The 12,155-nt window shown below is 43.5% G+C and overlaps 1 protein-coding gene across 1 annotated transcript; it reads right to left on the bottom strand.

Annotated features, from left to right (window-relative positions):
• Positions 1-1,457: 1,457 nt before the first annotated feature.
• On the bottom strand, positions 1,458-12,155 carry LOC144693402 (uncharacterized). The gene is made up of 4 exons (XM_078563285.1): positions 12,122-12,155; positions 7,117-7,191; positions 2,562-2,637; positions 1,458-2,144 (listed from the first exon to the last, which is right to left on the bottom strand). The coding sequence occupies exons 2-4, from the start codon at positions 7,169-7,171 to the stop codon at positions 1,874-1,876; spliced, it is 402 nt and encodes a 133-aa protein (XP_078419411.1). The 5' UTR covers positions 7,172-7,191; positions 12,122-12,155; the 3' UTR covers positions 1,458-1,873.

Raw genomic sequence — 12,155 nt, 5'->3', positions numbered from 1 at the left:
GCCTTTGATCTTATGTCTTCATCTGTGCAAAGAGTGGCCATGTTCAGGGAGCATCAAACACCATAGGTCAATGAGTGCTAACCAATGGCTCGTACACTCTAAATGACAAGTAATATTTGCGCCACACAAGTGCCAAGCAGTGACCATCTCCAACAAGAGAATCTAACCATCCCTGACATTCAATAGCATTTCCATTGCTGAATTCCCCCACTATCAACATCTTGGGGGTTACTATTGACCAGAAACCAAACTGGACCAGCCATATAAATACTGTGGCTACGAGAGCAAGGAATTTTGAGGCAAGTAACTCACGTCCTGACTCCCCAAGCCTATCCACCATTTACAAGGCACAAGTCAGGAGTGTAATGGAAAACTCCACTTGCTTGGATGAATGCGGCTCCAACAACACTTGTGAAGCTTGACACCATCCAAAACAAAGCAGCCCACCAGATCAGCACCCCATCCACCAACTTAAACATTCACTCCCTTCACCACTATGCACAATGGCAATAATGCGTACTATATACAAGGTGCATTGCAGCATCTCACTAAGGCTCCTTCAACAGCACCTTACAAACTTGCAGCATTTACCACCTAGATGGACAAGGGCAGCAGACACATGGGAACATCACTGCCTGCAACTTCCCCTCCAAGTCACACCATTCTAACTTGGAACTATGTCACTGTTCCTTCACTGTCATGGGTTCAAAATCCTGGAACTCCATTTCCACTAGCACTGTGGGTGTACCTTGCCAGAAAAACTGCAGCGGTTCAAGAAGGCAGCTCACCACCACTTTCTCAAGGACAATTAGAGATGGGCAACAAAATGCTGGCCTAGCCAGTGATGTCCATATCCCATGAAACACAAAAAAAAACCCCACAAGATTTAGGCTATTTTGAGTGGGCAGCATTTACTAATGCTAAAGGTCCACACTTACAAGGAACACACAGTAAGACAGTGGAAAAAAACTTTTGAGCCAACTCCTGAGAAGTGGCAATCACAGTCAGATTGACACTCTGCTCCTTTTAACTTAACTTAGGCGGGAGCTGAACGTTTCTCACCCAACCTTCCAATTCAGGCCTATAAGAAATGTACAGCAAACCTGCTCGGGGGAAGCAAAGTGACGCCCCCTTTTTACGACACTAGCTGCTGAAACCAGGTAAGTTTAAAGGTCCCAGCCACTTTGAGAAGCCTGGGAGAAGGTAAGTGGGTAGTTTGGGGAGGAGGGGGGGTTGGATGGATAGATCAGGTGGGAGTAGTGGGGTTAATCATGGGGTGGGTGGGGTAGGATGAGTCTGGTGGTCATAGTCAGGTGGGTAAGGTGTGGTGGGGGGTGAGCAGGGGAGTGGGGGTGTTAGTCGAGGTTTGGGTGGGTAGTTGGGGTTCTGGAGGGTAGTTGGGCAGTGGGGGAATAGGTGGGAAGTCCAGTGGGGGGGGGGGGTGTAGTTGAGGGGGTCCAGTGGGGACTTCAGTGGAGGGCGCGGGGGCCAGTAGTATAGTTACCCAGGAATTAGAAGTGGTTTCAGTCCTTCTAACTTTTCCTGGGTAACTATTCTGCTAAGAGAGTTTGAACCATCCGATTTAAATCAAGTATCGGGTGGTTCCCAGTGCAGGGTAATTGCCCAACGGAAGTTTGGGCTTCCTGGCAACTGCCATGCAGTCTTTGTGCGGAGACTTCCAGGGGGTCCCCAGCGCATCTTCTTGGGCACCTCCCAGATACGACACCCCCGGATATCTGAAGTTCCGGGCAATTGTAACTGTAGTTCCATGTGAATCTTCTTGAGATAGTTGACTTTTTCTAAAATACCAGCTTGCACGTTGTGTCACAGACCATTCAACAGGTGTGCAGGTGTCCAATTCGATTGCATTACATCAATCAAATGTTTGCCTTTGTTGATTGAAGGTGATCAGCAGGCTTGTCTGTCCATCAGTCATATGCCTTACAGGTAGCATGTGCACACTGTGTCGAGGGCACTTCAATGTTATATTAAGTCTAGAATTTTCGAGCTTTGTTATAAGTTCCTGGAGTTCGTGGTTAAGATCTTGTAGTTCTTGATTTTCTGCAACTGTGATATTACGTTCCCTCACAGTCATATCTCTTTCCCGGCTCACCAAAGCCAACTCTTCTTCAAGTTCTTTTATTCTGAAGTTGAAATTAGTTAATGTTATAATAAAGCCTTGACATTATTACACAGATGCAATCTTGGGCATCCCAATTGTGAATCAAAAAGAGAATTTATGGTGCTGAATATCGGACCACATTCATTTTATGAGCCATTTCCACTCTGGATTCTTTTTTTATTTCCAAGGCCTACCCTCATACTTAGGGCCAGTCCGAGAAGGTAATAAATCTCTGCCAGTGTTGCTCAGTGACCAGAAAGCAGTTCTGGTTGATGTGCCCTCCAATTTCTCCTTACTGTTACATTTTACAGAGATCATAAATCCAGAATTTTTGAGAATTAGAGACCAGCACTTAATAGAATGTTAACATGGGAATTTAGCACCATTGTACTAACTTTTCTGTTCACATTTCGGAAACAGTTTACGTTTTTGATGTTACCTCTGCAAATATTCCTTCCTCATATGCTGCACCTTTTGACTTAACTCCAGATTGTCTTCTTTCAGATTTCTGTAAGCTGTAAGAGAAAGGAGCAAAATTTCTTTCAAGGTTTGTTTTTCACAAATAGATGCATGTTACAGTGAGATTAATATACAGCTGTTGTATCTCAAAAATACACTGCAATAAATCTATGTAAATTTTAAAAACTCCCCTTGCCCACCAAATTCACTGGAATAAAAAAACAAAACCCCATAACATTGCAATTATAAGCATTGACAAATTTGTACCCGACCTTACCCACATTATAAAATTAGAAATTAAATAGATGAGCATCAGAAACATACATCAATAAAAAATATAAAATGAATACAATATTACAGAAAATTACACAAACACATCTAACAATACATCAACCTATCAAATTACATAATTTTTTTTCTATTCATTCATGGCATGTGGGTGTCGCTGGCTAAGCCAGCATTTATTGCCCATCCCTAATTGCCTTGAGAAGGTGATGGTGAGCTGCCTTCTTGAACCGCTGCAATCCATGTGGTGTAGGTACATCCACAGTGCTATTAGGGAAAGAGTTCCAGGATTTTGACCCAATAACAGTGAAGGAATGGTGATATATTTCCAAATGTCTGCTGCCATTGTCATTTTAGATAGTAGTGTTCATGGGTTTGGAAGATGCTGCCTAAGGCGTCTTGGTGAGTTTATGCAGTGCATCTTATAGATGGTACACATTGCTGCTACTGTGCATGGATGGTGGAGGAAGTGAATGTTTGTGGATGTGGTGCCAATCAAGCGGGCTGCTTTGTCCTGGATGGTGTCAAACTTCTTGAGTGTTGTGGGAGCTGCACTCATCCAGGCAAGCGGAGAGTATTCCATCACACTCCTGACTTGTGCCTTGTAGATGGTGGACCGGCTTTGGGGAGTCAGTAGGTGAGTTACTCGCCACAGGATTCCTAGCCTTTGACCTGCTGTTGTAGCCACAGTATTTATATGGGTAGTCCAGTTCAGTTTCTGGTCAATGGTAACCCCCCCCCCAGGATGTTGATAGTGGGGGGATTTGGCAATGGTAATGCCATTAAATGTCAAAGGGTGCTGGTTAGATTCTATCTTGTTGGAGATGGTCATTGCCTGAAATTTGTGTTACTTGCCACTTGTCAGCCCAAGCCCGGATATTGTCCAGGTCTTGCTGCATTTGGATGAACTGCTTCAGTATCTGAGGAGTCGCGAATGGTGCTGAACAATGTGCTATCATCAGCGAACATCCCCACTTCTGATTTATGATGGAAGGAAGATCATTGATGAAGCAGCTGAAGATGGTTGGGCCTAGGACACTACCCTCATAGAGTCATAGAAGTCTACAGCTCAGAAAAAGGCCCTTCGGCCCATCGAGTCTGCGCCAGTCAAACAAGTACCTAACTATTCTAATCCTATTTTCCAGCACTTGGCCCATAGCCTTGTATGCCATGGCATCGAGAATGCACATCCAAGTACTTCTTAAATGTTATGAGGGTTTCTGCCTCTACCACCCCATCAGGCAGTGAGTTCCAGGTTCCCACCGCCCACAGGGTGAAAATATTCTTCCTCTCATCCCCTCTAAATCTCCTGCCCCTTACCTTAAATCTATGTCCCCTGGTTAATGATCCCTCCACCAAGGGGAAAAGTTCCTTCCTGTCTACCCTCTCTGTGCTCCTCATAATTTTATACACCTCAATCATGTCCCCCCCTCAATCTCCTCTGCTCCAGGGAAAATAACCCCAGTCTATCCAATCTCTCCTCATAACCAAAACTCTCCAGCCCAGGCAACATCCTGATAAATCTCCTCTGCACTCTCTCTAGTGCAATCACATCCTTCCTATAATGCGGATTCCAGAAATGCATGCAATGCTCTAGCAGTGGCCTAACCAGCATTTTATACAGTTCCAGCATAACCTCCATGCTCTTATATTCTATGCCTCGGCTAATAAAGGCAAGTATCCCATATGCCTTCTTAACCATCTTACCAACCTGTCCCGCTATCTTAAGGGACCGGTGGACATGTACACCAAGGTCCCTCTGATCCTTGGTACTTCCCAGGGTCCTACCATTCATTGTGTATTCCCGTGCCTTGTTTGTCCTGCCTGAGTGCATCATCTCACACTTATCTGGATTAAATTCCATTTGCCACTGATCAGCCCATCTGACCAGCCCATCTATATCCTCCTGTAATCTAAGGCTATCCTCCTCACTATTTACCATCCCACCAATTTTCATGTCATCTGCGAACTTACTGATCAACCCTCCTACATTCAAGTCTAAATCATTTATATATGCCGCAAACAGCAAGGGACCCAACACCGATCCCTGTGGAACCCCACTGGACACAGGCATCCAGTCACAAAAACACCTCTCGACCATCACCCTCTGTTTCCTGCCACTCTGCCAATCCTGGATCCAATTTGCCAAATTGCCTTGGATCCCATGGGCTCTTACCTTCATTATCAGTCTCCCATGCAGGACCTTATCAAAAGCCTTGCTGAAGTCCAAGTAGACGACGTCAAATGCATTGCTCTCATCTAAACACCTGGTCGCCTCTTCGAAAAATTCAATCAAATTGGTCAGACATGACCTCCCCTTAACAAAACCATGCTGACTATCCTTGATTAATCCCTGCCTCTCCAAGTGTACGTTAATTCTGTCTCTCAGAATTGCTTCCAGTAGTTTCCCCACCACTGAGGTTAGACTAACTGGCCTGTAGTTCCCTGGTTTATCCCTTCCTCCCTTCTTGAATAACAGTACCACATTGGCTGCCCTCCAGTCCTCTGGCACCTCTCCTGTGGCCAGAGAGGTATTGAAAATTATTGCCAGCGTCCCTGCTATCTCCTCCCTTGCCTCACCCAATACCCTGAGGAACTCCCGCAATGATGTCCTGGATCTGAGATGATTGACCTCCAACAACCACAACCATTTTCCTTTGTGCTAGGTGTGACTCCAACCAATGGAACGTTTTCCCCCTGATTCCCATTAATTCCAGTTTAACAAAAGTTCCTTGATGCCACACTCGGTCAAATGCTGCCTGGATGTCAAGGTCAGTCACTCTCATCTCTCCTCGGGAGTTCAGCTCTTTTGTCCATGTTTGAACCAAGGCTGTAATGAGGTCAGGAGCTGAATGGCCCTGGCAGAACCCAAACTGAGCGTCAGTGAGCAGGTTATTGCTAAGCAAATGCCGCTTGATAGCACGGATGATGGCCCCTTCCATTACTTTACTGATGATCGAGAGTAGACGGATGGGGCAGCTTGAATTAGTCCTGCTTTTCGTTTACAAGGCATATCTGGGCAATTTTTCACATAGCCGGGTAGATGCCAGTGCTGTAGTTGTAGTGGGACAGCTTGACTAGGGGTGCGGCAAGTTTTGGAACACAAGCCTTCAGTACTATTGCTGGAAAATTGTCAGGGCCCATAGCCTTTGCAGTATCCAGTGCCTTCAGCTGTGTTTTGATATCACGTGGAGTGAATCAAATTAGCTGAAGACTGGCATCTGTGATACTGAGGAGCTCCAGAGGAGGCCGAGATGGATCATCTACTCGGCACTTCTGGCCAAAGTTTGTTGCGAACACGTCAGCCTTATCTTTTGCACATATGTGCTGGGTTCCTCCATCATTGAGGATGGGGATATTTGTGGAGCCTCCTCCTCCAGTGAGTTGTTTAATTGTCCACCACCATTCACGACTGCATGTGGCAGGACTGCAGAGCTTGGATCTGATCCATTGATTGTGAGATCACTTAGCTCTGTTTATCATTTGCTGCTTTTGCTGCTTATGCTGATTTGCACGCAAGTAGTCCTGTGTTATAGCTTCACCAGGTTGACACCTCGTTTTTAGGTATGCCTGGTGCTGCTCCTGGCACGCCCTCCTGCACTCTTCATTGGACCAGGGTTTATCCCCTGGCTTGATGGTAATGGTAGAGTGGGGGATATGCCGGGTCATGAGGTTACAGATTGTGGTTTAGTACAATTCTGCTGCTGCTGATGGCCTACAGCACTTCATGGCTGCCCAGTCTTGAGTTGCTATCTCTGTTTAAAATCTATCCCATTTAGCACGGTGGTAGTCCCACACATGATGGAGGGTATCGTCAATGTAAAGGCGGGACTTAGTCTCCACACAGTGGTCACTCCTACTGATACTGTCATGGACAGATGCGTCTGCAGCAGCAGGCAGGTTGGTAAGGATGATGTCAAGTATGTTTTTCCCTCTTGTTGGTTCCCTCCCCACCTGCTGCAGACCCAGTCTAGCAACTATGTCCTTTAGGACTCAGCCAGCTCAGTTAGTAGTCGTGCTACCGAGCCACTCTTGGTGATGGATGTTTAAGTCTCCCACCCAGAGTACATTCTGCACCCTTGCCACCCTCAGTGCTTCCTCCAAGTGATGCTCAACATGGAGGAGCACTGATTCATCAGCTGTGAGAGGGCAGTATGTGGTAATCAGCAGGATCTACTCACCCACATTCTTTGGTTGATTCAAATGGCTAGCCAAACATGATCAGTTCCCTGAAGTACTGTATGTCTTACCTGGCTCAGGCATTAGATTACTGAGCTTCACTGAGTTCCAATCTTCCATCTCCATGTGTATCGTCTTGGAACTACCTTGATTCCCCACCCCCCCCATAAAAACAAACATATCAGAGAGTGTTGGCTAAATGGCATAACTTACAGAAACAACATTTTAAAAGCAGCACAAACAGTACCAGGAAAGCAGCTCAGGCTATGCAAAATGAAGCACCTTTAATTAAAGTCTCAGGCTTGTGGAGGTCTAGCTATCTCTACAAGAGTACACGGTAATCAGACTGTACAGTACGCCATTTTATTCATGGAAGCATCTGGTGGCTCTTACATTTAAACCAGCACTATTTTCAAAGATAACGTCAGAAGATGAAGTGTATCATGCATCCCTGGAAAATCATCACCAAGGCCTCAAACATGCCTGAGGTGACCACTGCACTCCAAACCAGGTGTAAAGTACAAGGAGTCCAAGGGCCTTCACATAAGCTGTGACCATGACTCATTAGGCTGCAGTCTTCTATGTTAATTAGGCAGCTGCTCCATTTGGCTGAAATCCGTGAGCAACACTCTAGCCAGACTTATGTAACGTGAACTGAAAGGAAGTCCCGCATTCAATTTTTTTTTTTTTTAAAAAAGGAAGAGCCCCTGCCTTTTACAATCCTGAGTCCGTTGGGCCTCCGTTGGGCCCTTCCTGTCCTTTGTATGCATCATGCCTAGTGTCCCTCCCTCCTGTAGCTGGCACACAACAGGCAACCAGTAGCCCTTCATTGGCTACTGATACCTGACAGTGCGATCCCGGTGTTTTCTGCACAGTATGGAGAGACACACTAGAATCACCAGAAAATTATGTAAGTAGATTACCTTGCCTTGTTCAGTTAGGTCTGCTCATTTGTGCACAGGCCATATTGCACTCCCCGCCCTATAGAATATTGCTATTCTCCTGAGAGCAGACCACCTGCTTGTGCTCTCAGGCAGGGACTTGGGCATGCAGCAGGACAATCCTATTTAAAATATTATTTATTCTCAAGATATGGGCATCCCTTGCAAAGCCAACATTTACTGTCCACCCCTGCTTGCTCTTGAGAAGGTGGCGGTGAGCCCCCTTCTTGAATATTTAAGCATAATAAATCTGGGGAATTAAAGAAAAAAAGATGTGAAGTAGATGGAAGAATTTTACATCAGAACCCTGTAGATAGGAACTTTTAACCAATACGATAATTAAAAAGAATAAAGCTTTGATAAAGTGGACAAATTAAACGTGTAAATTTATGACTGCGCTCTGCTACTTGCTCATTCTTCATTAGTTACCAACATAAATCACATCGCTTTTCTTTTGTTAGCATTTAGTCAATTGAATATTTCTTAGTATTTAGTTTACAATTATACATATATAAAAATACAACTTATTTAAGTCCAGAATATTTAAGTGAAAGTTGCCAAGAGATGTAGCTTAGGACACCAATAGTGTGCAGCTGTATTGTTAGATGAACCAGCTAAAACTGCACAACTTAAAAGCAATAAGAGAAGTAACTTTCATTTATATAGCATCTTTAATATAAAGAAACATTTCAAGGGACTTTAAAACTAGGTGTAAGGAAAGAGTTACCAAGCCAAGAAGAGATAGAAGGGATTAACAAAAACTTGGCTGAAAATCTGGGTTCTGAGAATGTTTATAACAGATAGAGGGGCAGTGAGGGTTGCTGCCCAAACATCAATGATGCACTGGATGTATCTGGCTCAAGTATCAGGTTCCTTGCCCAAAGCACTGATTTTAACACCGTGGAGAAAACGCTTTCTGAGGCCTTGGAGGGACTAACATCCTACTATGAAGAAAACCACCTTCGCGCAAACCCATCAAAGACGCAAGTTTGTGCATTCCACCTCAGAAACCGTGAAGCCAAATGCCAGCTTACAGTAACCTGGTGTGGAGAAACACTGACACATTGCGAGCACCCTATCTACTTAGGAGTCACCCTTGACAGATGCCTCACCTTCAAGAACCACATCGAAAAGACAAAGGCAAAAGTGAACGCACGAAACAACATCCTGAATAAGCTCACTAACACAAAATGGGGAGCAAGCCCGAAAACATTGCGAACCAGTGCATTTGCTCTTTGCTATTCTACTGCCAAATACGCCTGCCATGCATGGGAAAGATCTACTCATGCTAAGAAGATGGATGCCATTCTGAATGCAAGCTGCCAACTTATCACAGGTTGTTTAAAACCAACAAACACCAACAGCCTATATATCCTGGCGGGTATCACTCCCCCTGATATAAGAAGAACGGTAGCCAGCAAGAAAGAGCGACTCCGTCAAACATCAGGTGAGAGGCACCCTCTACATGGTCATACACCTACACCCAGCCGCCTAACGTCAAGGAAGAGCTTCATGAACAGTGTTGTTCCATTACAATCAACCCCATCTGAAGCCCGCATCGCCTTGTGGAAAGACCGGCTCGCCAGTCTCGAACAACCCCCAGCGATGGAAATTCTACCGGATGAAAGCCTTCCCCCAGGAGCTAATTGCAACTGGGCAACCTGGAAGTGCCTTAACAGGCTTAGGACTGGTGTAGGTCGTTTAAAGTTGTCACTAAGCAAATGGGGATATACAACCAGCCCGACAACTTGTGAATGTGGAACTGAGCCACAGACTATGCAACATCTCCTGCAATGCCTATCGCTAGAGGAACCCTGCACTGCTGCAGATCTTGCTGAATTCAACAACAAGGCGCAAAAATGTGTCCAGTTCTGGCTGGGCCATGTATAGACTGTCTGTGGACATGATAAGAAGAATCAGGTTCCCAAGTCCACTATCAGACTTGGCACGGATCTCACATCACAAGGTATGTCATCTTGAAGCCAATCAGAGGCCACTTAACTCCTCCCCCAAGGAGATTTAACACTAGTTGGCCATTAGACAATTGACAGTCTCACCACTTGGAAGATTGGAAGTAGAATTTATCCTTCATTTCACACCAATTTCTTGGTTTTAATGCCCAGTATTGGTCAGTTTTTGAATGGCTATACAGGACTGCACCTCTACAATACCCATGAATGCCAATCAAATGATACTATTTAATAAAGTAAATTTGTTATGGATAGAGTCCTCAGCACTGATAGTTATGGTTACTTTGCAACACAATGAATAACACGATCAAAAAATTAATCTTCAGTTTAAAAATAGGTTTTCTGCCTGATGCCGTAAATATCTAATTTCATAATTCATGTGTTTTAGACGTATAACTTCCAGTTTTAGGAATTAAAATGTTAAATTTAAGATAAATGGAAACATCTGATTGAGAAACTGATAAACAAGCCTGAAGTAAGTACTATTCAAACAGACCTGGAGTAATTATAGTTTAAAGAGTTAGAATGGAGAAATCCTAAAACTATATTCGAGCTTTTGGTAGGGACAGGAGATCTACAGTTACTTCAATGAGGGATTTGGATTATACATGTAGTTCCCAGATCAAAGAAACTAAAAGTACCCTTTGTAAACAATGGAGTTTCTTGGTGGAACCAGAGTCTGGAAAGAGGGCTAATAACTCCATTACAGATATAAATTATTCATGTGGGTCCCAGAATCAAAGGGCTGTGTTGAAGGTAAAAGATAATTTGTTTACACTTCTGTTTGGAGCATCCCAGATATGCCACATTGCCAAGGAAGTGAGCTGTCAGGTTAGGGAGGTTCCTTTGTTTTTAATTCATCTTATTAATTTATTCACCCCTCCAGACTCTGGACACTGGACTCATAGAAGCAGATAGAAGCAGTTCAGCTTTGGTCTTGTGTAGTTTGCAGCTCACTGAGCAAAGGGAGCAAAAGAGATAGATATAAAGCCACCTTAAGCAGAGAAAATACAAACTTTATTCACCACGTGGAATGTGGGAGCTCGCGGTAAGTCTGGAGACAGAGTTCATGAGGGAAAAAGAGGCCAAAAGGTTTTTCCAGCTTGGAGCTTGAGGAAGAAATCTACGGTAACCCTCATAGTGAAAACAAGCCTTTCAGCTTGGAATCAGCCAGAGAGAGAAATCTGCCAAGAACTGTGGAACAGCTGTGGACCAGGAGGTTAGAGCTATTAGAAACCAGGGTGTTTCTAAATTTCTGTTGAAATTACTGAGCAGGAATTACACGTGAAGCTCAGTCTCAAGCTGAAAAGTCTCAGACCTTGCAAGGCAGTTGGGGAAAAGTTTGGAGCTGGTCCCAGGAAAATGAATAACGTTCAAGAACCCGATAAGTAGCCAATGATTTTCTGGGGACGAGTCATAGTGGAAATTGGAAGGTTCAGTTGAAGTTTTAGTCTAAAGGATCTGTGATTTTCAATGTAAAGTATAAGTAATTACCTAAGAGTTTTTATTTAGTACTGTTTACTTTACTTGACTCATATATAGTAAAATTATTCGTATTAAACTGTAGAATCTTGTGGCTTCATTAAACTGGGTGTTCAAATTTCTCTTTAAATGTTAATAGTCTCTATGCAGATCATAACACTGAATTTTGTTCACAAATACATTAAAAGGGTATATTTTTTGTTTGTAGAGATAGAAAGAATGCTTTATTAAACTGTGATAGCTAAATAAAATAATTTATCTTAACTGTAAACATACGGGTAAAATATATCCTGACATCTTGAATTTAACCACCCACTAACATTGGAAATGTTGTTTGTCCAATAAACTGTGAAATTTGAGTCAACAGCATAGGAAAAGATAAAGGGCATGTGCCCCTATGTGAAATATGAGGTTTAACTTCCATTTTTAAAATTAACAATCTCTATAACTCCTTTGGACAATCTGATCCAATTAATAAAAAATGGTAATATTTACTTAGATAAACAAAACAAATAATATTCAAAGTAAATTTAAATCTGGATGCTGATACATTATCTCAATGAACTTTATAAAAAGCAGTTGGAAATGTATAAAAGGTTTTACTAGGACCTAATATTTCCAAAATGGACAAAATAGCTACGCCAATGTTTGAAGAATCTGTTTCAGTTCAGTTCACTCTTTACCTGTAGAAGATGTGCAATCCTTTCCTTCAGCAGC

Source organism: Cetorhinus maximus, chromosome 2 (genome assembly GCF_964194155.1).
Source record: "Cetorhinus maximus chromosome 2, sCetMax3.hap1.1, whole genome shotgun sequence".
In the NCBI taxonomy this organism is placed as follows: Eukaryota; Metazoa; Chordata; class Chondrichthyes; order Lamniformes; family Cetorhinidae; genus Cetorhinus; species Cetorhinus maximus.
The sequence above is the reverse complement of the archived record's forward strand: the minus strand, read 5'-3'. Positions and strand labels throughout refer to the sequence as shown.

What these genes read in the sequence shown, in the direction of transcription:
- LOC144693402 (XM_078563285.1), bottom strand. Translation starts at nt 7,171, where the DNA reads ATGGAGATGGAAGATTGGAACTCAGTGAAGCTCAGTAATCTAATGCCT. An exon ending in TAATCTAATGCCTGAGCCAG is followed by an intron (nt 2,638 to 7,116) that starts GTAAGACATACA and finishes TTTCTCTTACAG; the next exon opens with CTTACAGAAATCTGAAAGAA. An exon ending in AGGAAGGAATATTTGCAGAG is followed by an intron (nt 2,145 to 2,561) that starts GTAACATCAAAA and finishes TTTCAACTTCAG; the next exon opens with AATAAAAGAACTTGAAGAAG.